Below are 23,688 nucleotides of genomic sequence, written 5' to 3' on the forward strand. Positions count from 1 at the left end.
CGAGGAAGCTGAACAAACTTGGTGGTCATATATCGCGAGGTATAAGATGCACTTTAATACCAATCGGCATGCGAGAGCACGTTTGTGGGTGAGGCAATTTTTGTGCACCCACACTTACACACGCACGCACGCATCAAATATAAATCAAGTGCTTATGCAATTTAGTACTATTTGACCACATTAATGTTTAGATTGCTCAGGGAGACTGTTGATCCAAGAGATCTTTGACTCTACATTAAGCCAGATTTTATCTGTGATCGATAGTGCTCCAAGCTAGTCGTTCTTGGTCTATGTCATGCTTGTTTGTGCCATCAATCAATATGCGAGCCAAATACAAACAATTAGCTCACTCTCAGCGTGATGTTTTTTTTCGCAAGACACGCAAACTATATCGACAGGCTATTATTTTTATACATACTGCCGCCCCTCAGGGTTCTGTCACGGGCGGCTGTAGGAAGAAGACGGCGGTGTGAACAGACAGTGACATCAAGTGCAATATAGTGTGAAAAAATCTATAAATCAGCTATGACAACACTTCCATAAAGTGTGAAATTGAAGAACAAAGCAGGCGCGTTGCGCAGGATTTGCGCAATGAGCAACTTGCTAACGACATTCTTGCGCAGATGGCGCGCAAGCTGTCACGTCACAAGCTGAGACTTGCCCGTTTCTCGTATACACTGCATATCATAGAAGAGCGTTAAAATAGGTTCATTCACTGTTAGGTTTCTATTATTCTTGCCATGTTTCTTTTTCAATAACGCTACTCTCTCTCACTTTTGTACCCGCTAAAAACAGTGAGTATGGTCTCACGTTTATTGTTCTGCTAAAATCTATAAAATAAACAAGAAACAGCCCACCACGCATGCCTTTTCTTTTCGGCCATTAAAAAAATTGTGCCTCTTGAATATTTCTTACAAAATATTACAGAAGCCGTGCTGTTTCTGTACACAACTGACTATAAATCTTCCCACCTTCCCGTGACTGGCCTGTGCGATTATTTTCCTTTTTTATGATTATGATGAAAGTAACTTTTGAGCGTGAAAACACTCCACAATTAGGAGGCGACAAGTACAAATGACGAAAATTTCGCAACATTGACACGCGCGTTTCTTATTTTAACTTTTGTTTGATTAGGTTTTCAACCATGAAACCTGGGTCAAGAATGCTCAGTGAAAACTGCGCCTCATTGTTCGAGAAGGTTCGCGATATTAAAGAAAAGATCGTTCTTTCGAGATTGCGCGCAAGACGCTAACACTCGACATTATTCCAGAGCTTGCGCGACAATCAGGGATAAGACTGGAATATTAGACAGCACATGTATAAAGCCCTAACCACATGCACGCGATTTCCTAGCGACAGCGACAAACTTGCTCCGTCATGCATTCGCATCACGACGGCTGCAAGCGCATGTCAGCGACAAAGTGTCCTTGCTGCTTGAATGCAAACTATCACGTACGTACCCGAAAATTGCGAATTGAATTTTAAAAGTTGTGGACTACAACATGCGAAAAAATTCCCCGCCGCGGTGGTCTAGTGGCTAAGGTACACGGCTGCTGACCCACAGGTCACGGGTTCAAATCCCGGCTGCGGCGGCTGCATTTCCGATGGAGGCGGAAATGTTGTAGGCCCGTGTGCTCAGATTTGGGTGCACGTTAAAGAACCCCGGGTGGTCGAAACTTCCGGGGTCCTCCACTACAGCGTCTTTCATAATCATATGGTGGTTTTGAGACGTTAAACCCCACATATCTATCTACAACATGCAAAATTTAATACTGTCTTGTGTGAAATAAGGAAGGTGCAAAGGCATTTCATGACCTTTTTTCACAAACTTTGGTTTAACCACGGAAGGCTGGCCAGAAGCGTACGCGACGACGTCTACGATGCACTTCGCACGACAAATTCGCATTGCAGCAAGTGATCAAATTGTCACAAACTACCGTCGAGACATCAAAACAAACCTTCGATAACGAGATTTAAAACAAAATACGGCCGCTCTCTCACTCTCCACGTCAGATGAGAATGTAAAATTATTGACACTATATCTGCATGTCTCACTGCAAATGTCGTCGAAAGACGATAGTCTTGCGTGTGGAGAGAAAGAGCAAAATGGTCATTTGATGTTCTGCAGGAAAAAATCCGTGAATTGTATTCTGGAAGTGCTGCGTTAGAGAGTCTCGAACCATGCAGCGAAGGCGAACGAGCGCATCAACGACGTTAGACACGAGCGCCATGTGGCAGTTACCTTTGAAAACGAAGGAAGGCGTGAGCGCCAGCGGAGAAATATGCGCGCCTGTGTCGGAGGCGATCAGGAGTAGAACTCAAAGCAACGGGCAGGTGCCACCGCCATTTCATCTATGCAAAGCGTTGGAAACACTTGCTTATTTGAGCATCTGGTTACACTGTCAGCTCAGCGTGATAAGCACTATGGTCCTTAGAATTACTTATGTATGCCTTCTCTAGTATAAAGGCACCCATACAAAACATCGACGTTTTGTTATGGTGCCCCCGACATGCGCAATAGTGGCTTTTTCATTGACAATCGCACAAATATGAACGCTGAAACTTGAGCAAATTGGTGGGCGCTGCGGATGGGGTTGGCCGTTTTAGGGATCGTTTGGTGCTTTTAGGGGGATTGTTGCCGCGGACAAAGAGACAAATGGGCAGGCAGGCAGAGACAAAGACATCCCAAAATTTTGGCGTTGAAGGTCCCCAACAAATAGTATCGTCTTTAAAAGGTAGTGGGTAACTTGTACTCCTTGAAGTACACGCGGATAACAGGCATCGAAAGTAAATTGCAAACAAATCGAGGACCAGAGAAGCGGCCATGTTGCTGGAAGTCGCCACGCTGGCTTCCGGGCGACAAGAGATCTTTTATAGCTTTCCAGAAACGCGCGACGCGACAAGCGGCGGTGAGAGATGGGCCTCCGCGACAGCAAATCTTGTAGCTCGTTGTTGTGGTTTGTTCGGCCCGGCCACGAAGGTCTAGCAGCTAAGGTACTCGGCTCCTGACCTGCTGGTCGCAGCATCAAATCCCGGCTGTGGCGGCTGCATTTCCGATGTAGGCGGAAAGGTTGTAGGCCCATGTACTCAGACTTGGGCGCACGTTACATCACCCCAGGTGGTCGAAATTTCCGGAGCCCTTAACTATGGTGTCTCTCATAATCATGTGGTGGTTTGGGGGCGCTAAACCCCACAAGTCAACCAATCTGTGGTTTCTCGCTGTCGTGTGGAAGTTGCGTGCACGCGTTTAAGGCTTACATGTCAACGCGCTACACCATTTGTCAGATGACCGAGGGCCAATGCTCTTTGGCCGGAATCACTGAAAGTGTGTTGCAGTAATTTTACTTCACATTTACTGGCCACAAGTTTGGCCGTATAAACAGTTTCATCTGAACATCAAGTCTGCTCCCTTCATCCTGTCATGACCCCGTGACAAAATAGCAGGAAAACAGAAAATGATGTGTAAGAAGATATATGAAAGTTCACACTAAACGAATATAAGAGCATGTGATAGTAAATAAAAAAGTTTGGGAGGTGTTACGTTCCCGAACCCAGGGGTGGAATATCCGCGCCAATTAGGCCATTCGGCGCCAATCTGACATGTTGTGCCAAGCTGTGCCTAAACGGACATTTGCGCGTGCAACGCCAAATTTAGTCGAGTTTTATGATCGGCTGAGCAACACTCGTGGGCTGCAGGAATGACGCAAGCGCGTTCATATCAAATTAGTTCGGCCACGTCGTAATTCGGTTCATGCATATATCTTGCGCCACGTGAACAGAATGCATGAATCTTGTAAAGGCGGCGTTCGTGTGCATACCTTAATACGTGACTCTATATGTGTTTTGACAGCAAAATCTGTCCGTCAAAGCATAAAGACGGCATTGGTGTTGCAAAAAAAGTCGCCGAACCTTTAGCGAACAACCACCGAGCACCGAGCGCTCTGCGGTGAAGACCGTCGAGCCATATAAACTAAATAAAAAAAAAATGAGTTTCCCCGGTGAAGCGATGACGGCAATAACAACCATTTGTAATGTTGTAATAGAAATGCATGCCAAACGCGCTCCTTTCCATTTTTCTTACCGCACCATTTTGCGTGTAACGCTCCTTTCCGAAAAACGCGCCCAAATGACTAGGAACCATCCAGATAATCTTAGAACCCTCCGATGTGTTTACGCACACAACATGCACATTTGTGTTTGTTCTGTAACTTACGCTGCCACTATAGCGATAACGATGAAGTCTTCGGTGGCACGTGTATAAATGGCAGCGCACTTCGCTGCTTGGCAGAATATCGACGGCCGATGCTCTATGTTCGCTGCTATCAGTTTGCAGTGTGTATTGCTTGCTGAGTGACGTCCCGTTTTCCGGGCATAGCTTCGCCCAAATACAAGTTGATTCATAAAAAAAGCGACCTGTCCTGTCCTCTTCTAGCGCCTACTATTGCTGCTGACTTTTGCAGTTCACTTAGTTAACGAGACCCTCCATGCTTATTGAACAAGTACAAGCTTTGTGATCTCCGGAGGAGCTGTGAAAACTGACGAAATATTGTTGAACTAAGAAGCGGGGCTCATAAGAAGCTGTCTAGGCGTGCTATCTAGTATATTTAAGGCGAAAGCTTTGCATGGCTTATTGAACATGGAACGTTGCCGTCGGCGTGGGTGTCAACATGAGTGAAGCAAAAAAATCATCATCATGTGAATACGTCGTCGTATTTTATTATCATGACGTCATAGTGAAGAAACTGTGATGTCATATCATGACCTAATGACATGACATAATAACTTGGTCATGGTTGGGCAAATCTTGGAGGCACATAGCGCGGAGAAAGCCTGCAATGCCTCCAATCCAGGAGGCCAAATAGAACCACGCTAGGTGCAAAAGACTTGCACATCATGGGTATCGGTACAATATAATGAGACCAAGGGAAAAACAAGATCGCTTTTGCCTTCGAGTGATTTTCTGTGGGATAAATTGAACCCTGTGAGCCTGGTGTGACCCAATAGTAGGCCAATTACATGGTCATTTGATCACAAAATTTAGGTTGCAGAATTAGGGTTTCAAAAAAAGAAAGAGAAAGCGCATCAGAAATATACATAAAATGCGTAAACCTTGATTCGCAGTGAGGGCTGAGCTTAAAGTTAACGAATGTGCAGCTGAGAACGCTAAAATACGTCTACTAGAGACATCGGCAAAGCGTACACAGGAAGGAGATTAAAGCTTGGTAAAAACGACCCCTCTGAGGTTGCAGGCAAATGCCAGTGCAATATTTGAATTTGTTTGACTATGCATTTGCCAGGAACGATGGTATCAGTATAGCTTCATTTTGCCTAAATAATTTTGCAACACACTACTACAAGGATCCCTTGAATTTCAAAAATTTTATACCCACTTTAAAAACAAGGTTATTTCTACACTGCTAATTGTGATCAGCCTGACTGCGCCTACTGCAGTCAAAAGCTTTTCCTACATACGTTCTGTTAATCAACCTAGCCCTGTACTTGCTGTGTCCACTTAATACCGTCAAATTAGTTGATTTTATCGGTCAACATAATGTAAAGTCTTCCCCTAGCACCTTTAGCTTCTCTTGGAATCCCTTCTGTTGCTCTTATTGACCAGCTATTAAGAAGCAAAACTGCTGATGCGAATCAGATAACATTAGGTCTGTTCAGAGGCACTGGACAGACTGTGTTCAAAACAACCTAGAAGACCCCTCAGCTTCGCCTTCCAAAGTAGAATGAGGTTGCGTAATCGGGCCCCATGCCTATCGCCTTTCCGATCGGTAGCCTGGTTTCGTTTTTCCGTGCATGCCTCAACCATGCCGTATAAGAAACGAGAGACCATGAGCGTAACATTGCCTTTTTCCAAACTATCCTAAAATGGCCACTGCGCGTTCTGGCAGACTTCATGCCTTCAGAAAGTATGCGAGAAATTATTGGTCAACTGCCAGCTCGCAGTAAGATCACATGCTACGTGATGCCAACAAGCGAAAAAAAAATAGACTGCTCCCCACTCGCCATAATCGATATACTGGAGACGCTGTCGTACGCTCTCAAGTATAAATGCACATATATATCTATGAAGTGGACTAAGCGATGACCACCACCGTAGCTCAGTGGTAGAGCATCGGACGCGTTACTTGAGGGTCACAGGTTCGGACTCCACTGGCGGCAAGTTATCTTTTCAACCACTTTTCTTTCTTCCAATGATATCCACTATACTTCTCCTCATATCATTGACCAGTAGTTCTATTTAAGGGTCCCTTAAGCACTTTTCAAGGTCTCATTGCTCTACATGTTTCACTTGCGAGTTCCGTCGACTGAAGGCTAAAGATATTAGAAAAATATAGTTTACCATTAGCGTGATAGCGTGTTTTAAGGGAGTACAGTTACCATTTCACAAGCGTTAGCTTCAAACGGCGCCTTCTAGTTTAGCGGGATAGCATTTACGTTTTTTACGGGCCCCAGCTGAGATGTTGGCGCCACATATTGGATGGTTAAGAAGTTCAAGAACAGTGAAAAGCAAAAGAAAGCAGGAATGTTTGCATGTGTCGCCGCGCGAAAGAATTTTACAAGTTTATTTTAGTATTAATAAAAGCAAATAAATATGAACCATGCACAAAATTTGAAAGCATTTGTTCTACCAATTTGTTAACATCGCTCTTCTAGTTTGGACAGCAGACGTTCAGAATGGGAAGCTATATGAAAAATTAAGCTAACTTATCAATAATACTTGGTCATCGAAGCTAACTGAGGGCAAGCGAAGCCATTTTAAACAGTCGTTTGCTGTGAACGAAGTTAATCTTTCAACAACAACGCCAAAACTACTTCGGAGCGGGAGTCCAAAAGCGCCACCATGCTTACGTACCTACATAGACCACGCTGACACGGTAACGTTAATTCTGAAAAAATAGCGTGCGTATGGTGAACGGTACGGGTCACGTACGTTACTACGCTTGTGCACTTCGATGCTGCTATCACCATAAGCTGGATATCCCGCTAAGCCCGGTAAAAATAAATAAATAAATAAATAAAAAACTGTTTATTTGTGAAGAAAGAGTGGCAGTGATAGGAGCACGCAGTTCAAAGATATTCAGCCTCTGAGTTTTAAGACCCGCCGCGGTGGTCTAGTGGCTAAGGTACTCGGCTGCTGACCCGCAGGTCGCGCGATCGAATCCCGGCTGCGGCGGTTGCATTTCCGATAGAGGCGGAAATGTTGTAGGCACGTGTGCTCCGATTTGGATGTACGTCAAAAAACCCCAGGTAGTCGAAATTTCCGGAGCCCTCCTCTACGGCGTCTCTCAATCATATGGTGGTTTTGGGACGTTAAACCCCACTTAGCAATCAATCAATCTATATATTTTAAAATACAATAAAATGCCCGCCTACCTTAAACTCGATTTTCGCGCGGTACTTCACCACGTTTCATCCTGTAACGTATATGATGACCCTTCACTGAAATTAAACGAGAACTCTTATGTACAAGAAGCTTGCACCCCATATTGCCTGTTACTTCATACGTATTGAAGAGGCCGTTGCGATGGTTAAATTTTGATGCTTGAAGAGTGAACTGCACGTACGAAACGAGGTATCTCGCGAATGCTTCCATAATGTTTGGTAGTTTTGCTGATCTTTCTTGTTGCGATGGCGTCTATATACAGACGCTCTAACATTTCCTCCTTCACATTTTCGAAACAAAGGCGCACGCGGTCATCCCGGGCGCGTTTCCTCCAGGGCCGTGGCATTCAGCGTATTCTTTTGCCGGCTTTGCAGTTTTCAAGCTCAAAAAGTCGGAGAGCTTTAGTCCCTTCCGAATTTAGTGAAAAGCCATGCTAAAGAAAGAAAAAACGATAGTAATCACTACTCTGATGCAATGTCACGGTTACATCTAACGTTACATTTATCAAATTGCAGGTCTGCGCCGTTCATCGTAATTTCAGCTTGCAGTAGTTCTGGCGAGCGCCACTACAAGTTGATGAGGTCAGCATCGAGGCTTTGATGCGTCGGAAGACCCCTTTATCATTGTTCATCGGAGAAAATTGTGCCACTATATTTACGCTTCTTTCTTTATTCTATAGCGAGGGTCTCAGTCTGGCAGGCTTGATGCCTTCAGGTAGTATGCGAGGTATTATTGGTAAAGTCCCAGCTCTTGAGATCTCATGCTACCAGTCGCTGACATGTCGAAAAAAAAAACGAAAACGAAGAACAAAAAACTCCACGTAGGCGCGGAACACGCAGCATCTGCAGAGCGAACACTGGAAGAGCAGCCATTTAGAGCCTTTCAAAACATTCTTGAAAAAACAAGGACAGGTACATATGCATAGTAGCCTCTATGCCAAAAATCATTAAACTTTTGCGTAGTTGGAAGTGTCCACAAGGCCACTATTTTTCATTTTTTGGATACGTGTTGTAACCGCTACACATTTGTACGGCATTGCATGAGCTTTCTTGATTATGTGGCGGACGACGATTAAGAAGAAGGCCTAAGGCGTTTGCAATGGGTTTGAGCATTGAACGACCTAATATTTATGCAATTCCCGTTGTGTGATGCCTGGTTGTTTCTGTATATTGTTCTAAAACGCTTTCTTATGCATGTTAACGTGATTCTTCGCGCGACATGAAACCTGTTTGCAACGAAGCTTTCGGCACCGGTGCAGCTCTAGGGTATAGTATTCGCCTGTCACGCACAAGACCCGGTTTTATTCTCATTTTTATTTGGTTAGTTTTTGCTGTTATTCCGTGGGATAGTGGTTCCAGACACCGGCAGCGGTGGCGGAACCAGCAGATCTGACCCTTGTCTTGATCTCATAAGAGCTTTCACTGCAAATATAGGGGTTTGACACTCGTCGTAATGGCTGGCGGCGCTGACTGACGCTTCTGAGCTTAAATTCTCATATACACTCTATAAAGTAGATGAAGCGATGACCGCCGTCGTAGCCCGCTGGTAGAGTATCGAACGCGTTATTCGAAAGTTACAGGCTCGGTGCCTGCCGGCGGCAAGTTCTTTTTTCATCCACTTTCTTCACATTTACATTACAGTTACTTTTAACACCACCTCTTATACTTCCTACGGCATCATTGTGTGTTAGTTCGCATTATTATTGTGTCTAACAAAGAAAAAAACGAGCCCTTAAATTGGCACTTCTTTCTTACATGTCAACGTGGTTCCTTTCCAACTTTACGCCGATATAAGCTCTTTTTGTGAAAGTGTTCTGAGCACATGCAGTTGGGTCTCTATGATAGAGCACTGGGCTCCCACAGTTGCGGACCAACGTTCAAACCCAGTTCTACCATGGATATTTTTGCTTATTCTGTTGTACTTTTCTCATTTTGTGCTATAACGGTTTCGGACCCAGCCGGCGGCGGACAACTAAACGGTGCTGGAAACGGCCCTAGTTGTGTTCTCATAACAGTTGTTGCAGTGAAAGTGTGGGTGTGTGATAAAAATCTGGTGGTCACGCAGATAGTTTGAGTTTCATTCTGACTTGTGCCAAATAGTTTGATGATTATTAGTGAAGTCTTTTCTTGCGAACTGCTGGTACTTTGAGCGGTTCTATCAACGTATCTGTCTATCTATCTGGTCGCTTACGCCTGGGTGCTCCTGGTTGCTTTCTCAACTTGGGGTAGATAGAAATTGTTATAGATAGGTAAGAAGGTTTCATGAATATGTATGCAGATCATGACAAGAATAATATAAAGATTCTGCCGCGTACGTCGTCAAAATTTTCCTCTAAAATCCTGTGGCATATACCCATATATTGCGTGCCAAGGCCTGCAGGTTGTTTGCCATGGGTGATACAGTTTATACTTGCCCAGGAACGGCAAAAACAGACGTGGGTAATGTAAATGCGAGAGCGGTAAGAAAAACTGGCATCAGAAGCATTGACTCGACAAATGCAAACGATGACTATCAGGGTCACAGCAGGGTTCGAAGCCAACATACTGCGTAGCAATCCAGTCTTTTACCACGAAACCACTTCTGGTGTTGAAACTGCTGGAGAAAAAAACACTAATGCAAGCTTATAATGTTGATGAAACATCAACTGTGGTAGCAGTTCTGCCAAACACACTTTACATATGTACTCATATAGTAGCGAGTCACATCTGGTTAACGTCGACGTCGTTAGTAGTTGAGAGCCTTCCAATAGAAATTGGTTTATGTACCACTATCCAGTGCTACAAGCTCGCAAGCACGAGCGCTACAGATCAGCTTACTGCTTCTGGTGTTGGTATTACTCATGTTCCTGCTGGCATCTTCACGCAAATGTAAACAACTGGCTGTAGAAAACATACACAACTATTCAACAAACGTCTGTGCCTACATTTGTACATATCTTTAGCGCCATTTGATAACGTTTTTTTCAATTATAAAATTACAACAAAAGAACCTTCCCTCCGCTTGCTTCGAATAACAACGATTCCCAAGGTGGGATCTGCCGTTTTTTTTTATTATTAACAGATAGCGTTAAAGATTTCCTTTCGCAAAAATGCTGGGGTCGGTGTCGGCACTGGGGTCGGCGGATGTGAGTGAAAAATCATCATCTTGCGCATGACCGAACAATCGAGAAATATGCAAATATAATTGTCAATAAAACTTGTGGTTCTGAGTGAGGTTCGACACCAGGTAGTTTCGGGGCAAGCAAGGTTTCTACCACAGAGTCACACGACTGTTTGGGACTACAGTGAAAATAAGTTTATCTGCTTGGAAATGCAAGCGAAAGTAAGATACATCCTTTATAAACACATGCGTCCTGTATGCATGCTTCACTAGGCAATATGTAATATCACCGTAATAAAGCGTGGTACAAGCGGTTATCACAATATGCCGTCATAACGTGCGATTATCATGAATTCGTTGTTTAAAGTGGGTCATTCACTACGAAAGCCACACACGTTACTGCACCTTTTCTCTTAACACTTTTCTACCACGACTGGTCAAATCTATCACCGGTAATTGACGCTTACATCGTAAATTTGGAAATGTGTAATACGTTTTTCGTGCACCCAGCACTTTCAATTGCCTATTCCAGTCACTGAGTTTTCAGGATAATTTTGAATTTGCCGGTTTTGGCAGCATAGTTTTTTCAGCGGACCTTTTCGCGAACCAATGTGCGTGCAAATTGAAACGCACCTGACAGGCGAACTGGACAGAAGTCTGTGCCCGTCGTGATTATGCTACAGTAACATCAAAGTTCTCTAATCAAAAGCACTTTTGCAAGTCAACTGTCAAGCTAAGGTGCAAGCTTCGCAATATGACAGTGTAGAGCAGTAATATTTGCCAGAAATTTATGCCAGCTAGTCATCGGTGAGCTCTTGCCAGGAGTCAGGGAAAATTTATTCCACAAAAAGTATCTCCGAAGGTCTTCCGTGTGTCTGACGAGTGGACGTGAACTTTTCAGTCAGTTTCCAGCTGCTTTGGTTTCGCTTCTATTGTTGTATCAGACAGAGAGCCGCAACTAGTGTCACTAGTGGCTCTTACGTGCGCCGTGGTCACGCGCGTATGAGTGCGCATTTGCGCTACAAAAAAAAAATAGGGCCACTCAAAACTGTGTTGCAACCGCATCTGAATTGAGTGAAGACGAGCCTAAAGAATCCGATGATGACAACACCTTCGCTTCAAGTTTGATGGCGACGATGTTATGCGTCAGCCTGACACATATGCAGCCATTCATGAGTTTGTTTTATTTACGGCCTTAAGTTGTCTCCTCCACAGCAAGTGTGTACCTCAAATTGCCTCCTCAGCAGCAAGTGTGTAGCTGCTGACCTTTGGGCACTGTGGTTACGTGCGAGGTCCATACGTAGCTATAGGGTGCGATGTGCTGGCGCTGGCTGCAGAGCTTTTCTCATGACAAGAAGGCCACCAGAGGACATCTCGGCTTGGACGGCGAAGCAGATCAAACGTTTCAGAACTGCGTGCGATAGTTTTTTTTATTACAGGGTGCGAAATGCAGAGAAATATGATTGGATGCATATATTGGACGCCAACTAATGCGAAGTGAGGCGGCTCACAGAGAGAGTTGACGCTAGACAAAATAGCGAAGTGCATTGGACATCTTATGTACAGAAGGATTATTCACACCACGAGAATTCATACTATACTTGAACACATTCAGGCTCTCAACGTAAATAAAAACAAAAATTTACTGAGAAATTTGTACGAGTTCACTTGTGTCACAAAAAAAAAACCTCCTGGCCTGCGCGGAAGCACAGCACAATCACAGCAAAGGCCTTTCATATGCTTTTCTAACAATTTTTGTGTAAATGCTAGAAGCACCATTGCTTGGTATTCACTATGCCAAAATATTCATAATTTCAGCATATTAGGCAGGCATTTAGTATGCTACCCTTCGCCATTTTTCGGAGACGGGTGGTATCCGCTAAACATCTGTAACGAATTTTGTGATTCATTCAGTAGCTGACGACGATGAAGAATTGCGCCTGAAGTGGGTATGTGCCACAGGTGATGAAGAACAATCTTTTGTAATGTATTGGAGTAATGGACGACCCACTCCTCACGCTATTCGCATTATGTGACGCCGTTTTTTTTTTTGCCGTTCTAAAACACCTTATTGCTCATAATAACGCAATCTTTTTTCTGAGATCAAGCCTGCTTAAAGAAAATTTGTGTACGAATCACAAGCACTGGCATGCGTCACTGGCACGCAGTGGACCAGGGTTCTAATCTGACTATGACACCACAAGTATTTGGTGTTTTTCATTTGAGTTTCTTTCCTTATTTTGTGCAGCAATAGTTACAGACATTGGCGGTGGTTGCGGACAACTACGGCGCTGCGCGTGACCCGTATTGTGATCTCATAACAGCTTTCTCTCTAAGACCATGCAATGCTTCACCGCATGGCAAGACCAATGAAGCAGCACCTTGATTCCGATTTTCTTTGTCAATGTGAATGGAAACTTTTCCTACAACACTTAATTATTTTCGTACTGTTCCTGGGTACTCTATATGAAAAAATGTATATATTGATTTGTTTCATTTTGAATATTTGCATATATAAGATGTTAATTGCACTGCTTACTAGCTCGTTACCAAGCTGCTACTCAATACACAAAATGCAGCCGAATGCGAAACCTGCACTGACACAAGTCATTTTGTACTCAGTACGCACAAGGAACTGGATATAGCTATCGCGTTCAACTAACTCCTAAAGGCCACGCTTAAAAGTCGCTCACTTTTCATTTGCACATTTCGATTTTTTGGTCATAGACAAGATGTTTTTTCACTCACAACAAAACCGACGCTGACGTCGGAATTTCCGCGAAGCGAGGTCTTAACTAATCAGGCTGTATACGAAGGAGCGAAAATTCTCATCATGAAAGCAGATTGCTTTGCACACAACTGCGACATAGGCAATGAATAAGGGGTCAAAGTTAGCCGCGCGCGAAAGTGGACCTTTGTTTTATTAGCTTCAAAATGCACCTTTGGGGCTATCCACGTACAAGAAAAAAAAATTAAAAAAAAGAACAGCACATGCCCACTGTGGAAGCTTTTTGGACAGCTGAATGTGTTTTAAGCTGAAGTGTCCTCAAGCTAGGCAGCATGAGAGGAGTTTGCATGCTGCAGCTGGCATGGCTTGTGTGGATAGCAGTGGTCATTTCCTGAAGCCGTGCTTCTTGGTCCACTCACGCGCCGTGTTCTTGCAGTGGCCCCGATTCTTCCGGTAGCCGGAGGCCCCGTTGGTCGCGCGGGGGTTGGTGACGCTCGGGTTGCTCATCAGCCAGCAAATGGCAGTGAGAAGCTTGGAAATGGACTGAGCGAGAGTCCAAATCGATGTAAGCATGTTGAGGCAAATGTTGCCGTCCCAATCGATGTTGGGGTGGTTGATCTTGCTTTTGAACATGACCTGCAATGCAGAATAAGCAAAAAACTAAAGTTCTCGAGAACAAATATGGACGAAAACGCCGAAGTTGGCGTAACGTGCCAATCTAATCTTGAATTGAAAAAAGAATCGACCTTAAAAGAAAGCGGGCATCCAAAACTTCGGTGAAGTACTAGACATCAAGGCAGATTGCAGTACCGTTTATTACGCACCATGAGAAACCAAGAAAATGTGTTGTGCTCTCAAACATATGCTACTTGCTTACGTCACACAAAAATCCCTGGGAGAGCTAAAGTGCACGCTTGTATGTGACCGTTGAAGCAACATTTTACTCGTTATCACTTTGAACCAGCAAAAAAATATTTACATACGCCGGCATCATTTAGGTATAGCACATATACTAATCAAGTTAATGACAGCATGATTAGTATCACGTAACTAGAACCAAGTATTTAAAAAACGTGGTTGAATTCACTTTTTAAAAATCGGTATAACACGAAATTGACGTGTGCATGTGGGAGGTAGTGGCCAGATACTGTACCAGTAAGTGTGGCCAATCTTTCTCTGGTGAGGGAGTGCGTTACAGGCGGTGGTCACCATTGAGGCCGCACCCCTAGATTCTTGATTCCATTCCATCATGGCGCAGATATTTTTTAAATGTGGTTGGAAACTGCACAGCACCAGGATTGGAACCACGTCTTGCACGCGAGGTTGACACCCTAACCACTACGCCATCGCTGCTTCTATAATGGGAAGAGTTAGGGATAAGATTTAATGGGAAGCACCATAGTAACCTGTGCTTCGCTGATCACATTGCGTTGCTGAGGAACTCAGGGGACAAATTGGAACTCATGATTACGGAGTTAGACAAGGAGAGCAGAAAGGAGAGTCTTAAGAAGATCTGCAGAAAGAGAAAGTAATGTACAACCACCTCGGAAGAGAGCAGTGCTTCGAGATAGGTAATAGTGCACTTGAAGTTGTAAAAGACTATGTCTACTTAAGGCAGGTAATAACCGCAGAGCCGAACCACGAGATTGAAGTAACTAGAAGAATAAGAATGGGGTGGAGCACATTCGGCAAGCACTCTCAAATTATGACAGGTAGATTGCCACTATACCTCAAGAGGAAGGTATATAACAGCTGAATCTTGCTGGTACTTAGCTACGGAGCAGAAACCCGGAGACTTACAAAGAGGGTTCAGCTTAATTTGAGGACAACGCAGAAAGAGACAAGAAATAAACAGAGATTAGAGAACAAACGGGGGTTAAGGTTATCATAGCTGAAATCAAGAAGAGGAAATGGACATGGGCCGGGCATGGAGCACGTAGACAGGATAACCACTGGTCATTAAGGGTAACTTAATTCCTAGAGAAGACAAGCGGGTTAGGGGGAGACAGAAAGTTAGGTGGGCAGATGATATTAAGAAGATTGCGCCTATAAAGTGGCAGCAGCAAGCACAGGACGGAGTTGACTGGTTTATCATGGGGGAGGCCTTTGTCATGCAGTGGATGTAGTCAGGCTGATGATGATTATGATAACACGGAAGTGAAACGTTTCATCGCAGATGCAGTTGATCATTCCTTGTGCATTGTTTCAACACACGGGTTATGAAATGAATGCTGCAGTAACAAATTGCAATGTCACGCGAAGAACGGCAAGCAACTCGAAACTTGAGGCGCACACCAAGTAGAGCGCACGCACGAAATGAGCACACACATGACGAGCACGAACAAGCAACTGCCACAACAGTCGCATCATGTGTGTGCATCGAATTCCTTTCATGAACATGGCAGCGAGTGAAATGACGTCCACGTTCTCTCTAACTACTATACCTTCAAAGCAGACTGTCTTAGAAGCACAAGAAGTACGAAGCACCTGAATCCCGAGATAAGCGCGCGCGTGAGTGAGCCACAACGCTAGAAAACATCTATACGTACTTTGACCACGCCATGTGGAGGCGCGTGCATAGCGACGAAGTAGGGCGGCTCAACGGCCTTTAGAGCAAGCGATCCCAACACCCGCCCATCGTGTCGTCTCGCTACTGATTACTAAAACAAGCTTAAGTTTCTGAGCTGTCAGGACCGCCATAGCTCGGGAAGTTCAGCACCATGTTGGAGAAGGGTCGCTCTGTAGTGTAATGGTTAGCGCTGGACGCTGAGGAACGTGAGGCCGCTGGCTCCACCCACCGCTCCGGAACCTTTCCTTCTCGTCTTTTGATTGCAATCTGTTGGTAAATGTTTTACAACGTCATATGGGTGACGTAAATACATCACGGATTCTCGGTGGACCCGAGAATAAAACACCTTCATGTTGAACAAAAGTTACTTAACCACCGCAAAATAAAGTGCATGTGCTCCTCTATCATGCGGTGCTCGTTGGGATAATTTTGTCCTGTGCTTAATTAGTTAACTTGGATCAAGAAACAACGCCCACGGTGTGGGAAATAAAACCACGTGTCATTGCTCGTGTACTACCGTACTGCAGCGCTCTCAAACGTACTTCAAGCGAAACAACCATTGTGCGGACCATGACGAAATGAGTGGCCTTGGCTCTCGGCTTGTCGGTCCATCAGTATTTATAACAGGTGCTAACGGCAAGAAAGCCCAGTTGGCACTGATTAGCGATAGGTTGACTGTCTTATGGCACCGCTTGCTTCGGTTGGAGCTCAAATCAGAGCGCTGCAGTGATTCGGCGCATGAGTGCAATCACGTGGTCCTATTTCTTATGTCGCATGCTTTCTTTAAATGTCGAAACACTTGAATCAGTACGGAAAATGTATTTTGCTACAAACAGGAGGGGGGCGGATCACCGTCGAGAGCAGTCGCACCTCACTTCGGCTCCGCCAATTTTCGGCCCTCGCGTCGGTCCTTTCGACCCTATCCGGATAATTTCTTCACGGGTGGCTGGAGCACATTGTCTGGATTTCTTCGACACCCACTTTATTGCGAAACTCGCCCGGGGTGGCCCGGGAGAGCTTTCGAAAGCCTTCGACCACGCCGTGCACCGACCTAGGCCTCTTAGGCCTAGCTCGAGTGCGGCCGCCTGCACATCAGCTGACAGACGGAGCGACCGCCCGGCCGCCCGCCGCTGCCTCGTCGCCCATCTCCTAGCTGTCCACCGCTATGGAGTATATTGTCGAAGGACAGGACGTGTCCCCCGAGGAACTCTCGGACGAATCCTGGCAGTCGCCAGGCCTCCGCGCCCAAGAGCAACGCCGCGCAGCCTTGCGCCTTGCCACCGCCGCAACTAAGCCCACCACCACGCCGGCTTCTCTGCCCTCGTCGAAGCGGGTAAATACATCGCCTCCGCAGCACCGCCGCCGCGCTCCGCTCCCTCGTCTCCCGGCGGACACGATTCACATCGTCGGCCGCCCAAAAAGCCCCGTAGAACTCACCAAGCTACAGCCTTGGCACTTGTACACCGCCTTGCTGCAAGCAGCGTTCCTGCAAGACCTCCCGCCCGCATCTCGCGACACGGTGCGGATCCACCCCGTCAACAACACTTTTACGCTCAGCGTCGCGGACTCGGCTCGTGCACAAGCATACCTCCGCATCACCTCCCTCACGGTTTCCGGCAACACTTTCACCGTCCACCTTTACGCCCCACCGCCAGACGATGCCCTCAGGGGCATACTGTACCACGCCTTCGACGACTTCACGGACCAAGCCATCCTTGAAGACCTTCAGGCAAGCAATCCTACCCTCTCTGTTGTGGGCGGCCGCCGCATGGGCAAGGCCCCTCACATCTTGGTCACCCTCATGGAGCCGAAACTACCGCGGTGGATCTTCTACCACGGTGTCCAGCTTCGCCTCCTTCCGTTCCGCAACAAGGTGGAAGCCTGCTACAATTGCCGCTCGACCGGCCACCGGACCGACGTGTGCCCCAAGCCGCGGCAGGAGCGGTGCCATCGGTGCGGCGCTGCTCACCCCACACCGCCCGAAGGATCGCCACCCACTTGCAACCCCCGCTGCATCGTCTGCAATGGGAATCACTCCACGTACAGTTCCAACTGTAAACACCGCTACGTGCAGCGCCCTCAACGCCAGAAGGCCCCGGCACCTGACACACACCCCCCGCCACAACAGCCTGTTCCGCCCGCAGCGGTAGTGCGCTCTTCCCAGCAAGCAGCAAGTGGTCCCTCACCAGCTCCACCGCCCAAGTCGGTTACTGCCTCTCCGCCCCCCGTACCAGCGGTGCCTAAACCCACATCACAGCCCATGAATTCGACATGGCCCCGCGGCGCCCCCGGCTTGCCCTCGGAGCCGCAGGTTGTTGCACTGCAGCAAGAAAACGCCTCCCTCCGACAGCAGGTCACTGCACAAAGCGCTCAAATTGCAGCTCAGAAGACCCAAATTGATTCCCTCCAAGCGAAACTGCAAGCTCTTGAAGAGAAGCTGGAATCAGCCATCACAGTGAAATCCTCTCTGCCCTCTACCATTTGCTCCTCCTCCGACATGGACGTTCAGACTCCCGAAGGATGCACTGGCAAGCGCCGTCGACCCAACACTCCCCTTGAATCTCTTCACTTTTCTGAAGAGGTCCAGGTATCCATCAAGACGGCCTTGGTGGATCTTGAAGAGCGGTTGGATAGCCGCTTCAACTCCGTCCACCAGCTTCTCACTGCACAGCACGAAGCTCTAAATTCCCTGCGCACAGACTTCGCCGCCTACCCCCCCGCCACGTCCTTCCAATCTCTACAGTCAACAGTTGATAGCCTACAAACTGCCATGCTTGGAAGCATCCGAGCAAAGCTACCCCTCCATGCCCGCACCACCACCTCCTCCGGCGCCGCCCGAACCTCGCAAACACCGGTCGAGGCAACATCTTCCGCTGTTAAAAATGGCTGACCGATCCATCGTCACCATTTGGCAGTGGAACTGCCGTGGTTTTCGTCCCAAGCGTAACCACCTCCTTCTCCACCTACAACAACTAGACCCCTCGGACGCGCCTGATATCATCGTACTACAGGAAACTCACGCCGACGTCTCCCTCTCGGGTTACGTCGCCTACAACCAAGTAACTCACCATCCTCTGCCCCATCCCGTGACGGCCGTCCTCACCCGGCGGACGCTCGCTGTCAATCGACACGATCTACCCTTCCCTGCAGTCCATCACGTCTTTCTCGAGACACTACCTCAGCAACGTGAACAGCCCTCTCTGTTTATTCTCAACGTGTACAACCCCCCTCGCTCCACTGAAGACGCGTCTCTCCTAGCCTTGCTCCGTGCCGCTGCAGCGAAAGCAGCCAAATCACCCCTTCTTATTCTCGGCGACTTCAACGTCAAGCATCCGGACTGGGGTTACTCGAAGGCAGATGGCCCCGGAAGGAGGCTGTGGCAGCTCGCTCACGATCTCAACCTCTCCCTGCTCACCGACCCCACGCAACCAACGCGCATCGGCAACAGTGTGTGCCGCGATACCACCCCGGACCTCAGCTTCTGCCGCAGCGTGCCCGACGCGCGCTGGTATAACACGCATCAGTCCCTCGGCAGTGACCACTATGTCCTCACCATTCAAGTTCTCACCTCCCCCAGCAAGCCGCGCCCACACACGGCCCGCTATACAGACTGGGACGCTTTCCGAGAACGCCGGTTGCACTCCGCCACTTCCAACATCGAGGACCTCTCGACGTGGACCGACCAGCTGCTAGAGGACCTCGACGCAGTCACCGCCTCGATCCCCACCACGAAGGACTATCCGGCAACTGACGCCCGTCTTGCCCACCTGTGGGCCGCCCGCACCGGCCTTTGCAACCGTTGGCAGAAGCAACGTCACAACCGTCGCTTACGCCGCCGCATTGCGCACCTCGATCGTACGATCGAGCAACACACCACCGCGCTCGCCCGCCAACAGTGGGAGCAGCTCTGCTCGGGTCTCTCTGGTCAGTTGGGCTGCAGACAGTCCTGGCATCTCCTCCGCCACCTCCTCGACCCTGCTTCTGCCAAGTTGGTCGCTCGGCAGCAGTTACAACGAGTGGTCCGGGCTTACCCCGGCGACACTCCGTCGCTGATGGCAGACCTGTCCGCCAAATACCTTCAGCTTCTGCCTCCTGGCACACCTCCTCCCCCTCTCGCGTCCTACTCTGGGGCCCCCAACCCAGTACTGGACGCCGATATCACGGAAGCGGAGGTCTACGCGGCATTACAGAAGCTCCGCACCACTTCCGCCCCCGGCCCAGATCGCATCCCCAACAAGCTCCTCCGAAACCTCGACGCCCCTTCGGCTGCTACCCTCACTTCGTTCCTCAACGAGTGCTGGCGCTCCGGCAACCTCCCCCAATCATGGAAACACGCTCGCGTGGCTTTCATCCCCAAGCCGGGCAAGAAACTCACAATCGAGAATCTCAGGCCCATTTCACTCACCTCGTGCGTCGGCAAGCTTCTAGAACATGTCGTTCTCGCTCGCTTGCAAACGTACACGGACGCACACCATCTCCTTCCCCACACCATGCTTGGTTTCCGCCCCCACCTATCCACGCAAGATGTCCTCTTACAACTCCACCATGATCTCCTCGACCCACCCACATTTTCAGACACAAAGGCTCTCCTTAGCCTGGACCTTCACAAGGCGTTCGACCACGTCTCCCATTCGGCTATCCTTGCCGAACTCGCAGCCCTCAATCCCGGCACCCGCACCTACAACTACATTCGCGCGTTCCTCACCGCCCGCACGGCCGAAATCATCATAGGGGACCTCCCGTCTCCCACGTACGAGCTTGGCCCTCGTGGCACCCCTCAGGGCGCCGTCTTGTCGCCTTTTCTATTCAATCTTGTCCTCCGCTCGCTTCCTGGCAAGCTGGACCGTATCCCCGGTCTTAAACACACCCTGTACGCGGACGATATTGCTCTCTGGGTCACGTCGGGCTCTGACGGCCATATCGAGCAGACGTTGCAACGCGCAACCGACGTCGTCACGTCCCACGTGCACGCGGCCGGTCTTACTTGCTCAGCGGCCAAATCGGCCCTTCTTCTCATGCGGCCTCCCGACCGGCGTCGCTACAAAACTCCCCACCCCACCATCACGGTTCATGCCAACTCTACTCCTGTCCCCGTCGTTTCGCATCTCCGCGTGCTCGGGCTGATCCTACAGTCCAACCGCCATAATACACACACCATAGACAAGCTCTCGCTCTCGGTGCAGCAGACCGCACGTATGCTCGCCCGTGTCCGTGCGCGGCGTGAGGGCATGCGAGAACACGATCTACTTCGCCTTGTCGACGCTTTCGTCGTTTCCCGCCTCACGTACGGCCTTCCTTATACACGTCTCCTAAAATCGGAACGCGATAAAATTGACGTCCTCATCCGCCGGGCATACAAGACTGCCCTCGGCCTTCCCCCCAACACGTCCACCGATCGTCTTCTCCGTTTGGGTGTACACAACACGCTCGACGAGTTGATTGAGGCTCACCGCTCCGCTCAAGTGCAACGCCTTTACCGTTCGCCGACCGGTCGCCACATCCTCTCCTCCATCGGCCACGACACCTCCTCCCACCCTCCGGATCTGGTCTCATTACCCCATGCTATTCGAGCGGCGTTCTACATCAAGCCGCTACCTAAGAATATGCTGGCGGGCCACCACGACGCTCGCCGCCAAGCCCGTGCCGCAATGCTTCACGCAAAGTACGCCGACCACCCGGCCGTCGCCTACGTAGATGCGGCCCGATACAATGCACGCAGGGACGCCTTCGTAGTCGTTTCCGTGTCGCCCTCCTCAGCTCCTTTGGGGCCGACCATCACGGCTGGCACCGTCAGAACGCCTTACGCCGTCGAGGCGGAGGAAGTGGCCATTGCTTTGGCCGCGACCTCGGCTGACGCAAGCGTCATAATCAGCGACTCGAAACAAGCCATCTCGAATTTCGCGCAAGGTCTCGTCTCGCCTACCACCTTACGGCTACTTCGGCCCCTACTGCAGCAAGATGAGCAGTGCCGCATAGAACTGATCTGGGTCCCCGCCCACTCGGGTCACCCCGGCAACGAGACAGCTCACCAACGCGCTCGAGGATTCGTCGACCGAGCGGTGGGCCACTCAGAGTCGGACGCCCTGGTGCCGGAGCCCCTGGTCACCTACCACGACATCACTCAGCACTATCGCCTCGAGCGATATTTCTATTCACATCCTCACAGCAGCCTTCCCAAGCGGTCCGAGATCGCCTGGCGTCGCCTACAGACCCGCACCTTCCCGTGCCCCCTCGTGTTTTCATACATGCACCCAGGTGCCATCGATCCACGCTGCTGCCTGTGCGGCAACGTTGCCTCGTTGAACCACATCCTCTGGGGCTGCCCGGAGGATCCCCCGCCCGCCGACCTCCTTTGCTCACCCCCCACCGAGGGACAATGGGAGGCCCTTCTCTCCAGCAACGACATAGACATCCAGACACGGGTCCTGAAACGAGCGGAAGAAGTCATCGAGAAGCACAGCCTGGCAGCCTTCGTGGCTTAGCCTCCCTTACCCCTCACCCCTTCGACTAATAAAGTTGTTACTCACTTGCTACAAACAATAGGATCAGTTGTTCTAACTGCGCTCTAAATGAAAAAAACACACTTAGCATTAAAAATAATAATTTCCATAATTTATCCTCGTTTATAAACTTATAAGGCACAATAAAAAGATACTGTAATGAGTGCCACGTAATGATGGTTTCATTCAGTTATAGTCCTTTTTTTCAAAAGTAATGGGTTTAATTTATGAGAAACACCCCGCACGCGTAAAAAACCATGTACACTATTTTAGAACTACTTCTTTTATAACAAAGCAGCTTTGAGAATAAACAGCTTAGCTTTAAGCCTGCACTGGCCAGTTAATTATTCGCGTGTAGCCACCACACGAGATCTACACATGAATGAGAAGCCGAGTCTCTAAAGTGCTGAGCGCTTAAAATGTAACCGCCAAATAAGAGCCAAACGGTTGCATCATGGTCCTGTCTTATGGCATCACTAAAAACCGCATAGGCAACACCACCTCACAGAGCGACAAAAAAAGGTGGGAAAAGACCCACGCAGTGTCCTCAGCATCCTTTACCACGTTTCTCTTTTTTTAATTGTTCTACTCAATGCGCGTGTTATAGACTTATGTCATGTTTGTGAATGGTGATAGGCGTCCATCGACATACTGACGCGCTTTCCACACAGCAGCTGCAATGCTGCCGACGAGCACAGTGCGTCGGCAAGGAGCCGCCTCCCCGACGCGCTCTGCTCAGAGGCAGCTTTGCAGCTGCTGTGCCGGCAGTCACATGATGATAACTGGCGGTGGAGAGCTTTGGGCTCGATAGAGACCGCGTGCCGTGACGCCTATACGACCACCTCAGTATGTCGACGGCGCCTAACACCAATTACAAACATGTGATAGGCCCTGGTCAAATAAGCTAGAGACCGTGATGGCGGTTACTCAAGCAGTTAGAGTAAGTAACTGTCACCTGAGGCGGCCGAAATGGATAGTGGGCCGGGAACGTGATGTCAAGCTTGAAGGTGCCATCTTCGAACGCACTTCCCCTCGGACCCTGGATGGCGGCCTCCAACTTGAACATGTCACTGGGGTTGACGGGAGCCGCCTTGCAGTTGGCAGGTGGAGCTCGGTTGATGTCTACGAACTCCTTGGAGATGCGCTCCAGCGCGGGCAAACGACCACCGGTGGCCATGCTGCAGCAATCCGAGAACCTGAACTGCTGGACGATTCGGGCTGCGAGTGGCGGCACGTGCCGGGTGCAGTCCGTGCTACTTCGTCGTCACCTCTGGCGATCCCTGTTGGCACGATGGCTCCAGGCGCGTATGAGCCTCTTTATCATCGGAGAAAAAGAAAACGCGGAAAAAATACTCCGCAGTTTACTTCGCCCGAATGGCGAGGGAATTCAAGAATA

General features: G+C 48.6%; 1 protein-coding gene across 1 annotated transcript; it reads right to left on the reverse strand.

The window, feature by feature from the left end:
• Positions 1–13,390: 13,390 nt before the first annotated feature.
• LOC142777233 (ubiquitin-conjugating enzyme E2 D4-like) lies at positions 13,391–23,575 on the reverse strand. Its single transcript, XM_075881559.1, has 2 exons — positions 23,248–23,575; positions 13,391–13,859 (listed from the first exon to the last, which is right to left on the reverse strand). The coding sequence occupies exons 1-2, from the start codon at positions 23,467–23,469 to the stop codon at positions 13,608–13,610; spliced, it is 474 nt and encodes a 157-aa protein (XP_075737674.1). The 5' UTR covers positions 23,470–23,575; the 3' UTR covers positions 13,391–13,607.
• Positions 23,576–23,688: the final 113 nt, after the last annotated feature.

This window comes from Rhipicephalus microplus, chromosome X, assembly GCF_043290135.1.
Source record: "Rhipicephalus microplus isolate Deutch F79 chromosome X, USDA_Rmic, whole genome shotgun sequence".
Lineage (NCBI taxonomy): Eukaryota > Metazoa > Arthropoda > Arachnida > Ixodida > Ixodidae > Rhipicephalus > Rhipicephalus microplus.

Bases quoted from the DNA above. Each gene is read 5' to 3' on its own strand.
- LOC142777233 (XM_075881559.1), bottom strand. From the start codon at position 23,469: ATGGCCACCGGTGGTCGTTTGCCCGCGCTGGAGCGCATCTCCAAGGAG. The intron at 13,860-23,247 runs GTGACAGTTACT...TCTGCATTGCAG, and splicing joins ATCCATTTCGGCCGCCTCAG to GTCATGTTCAAAAGCAAGAT.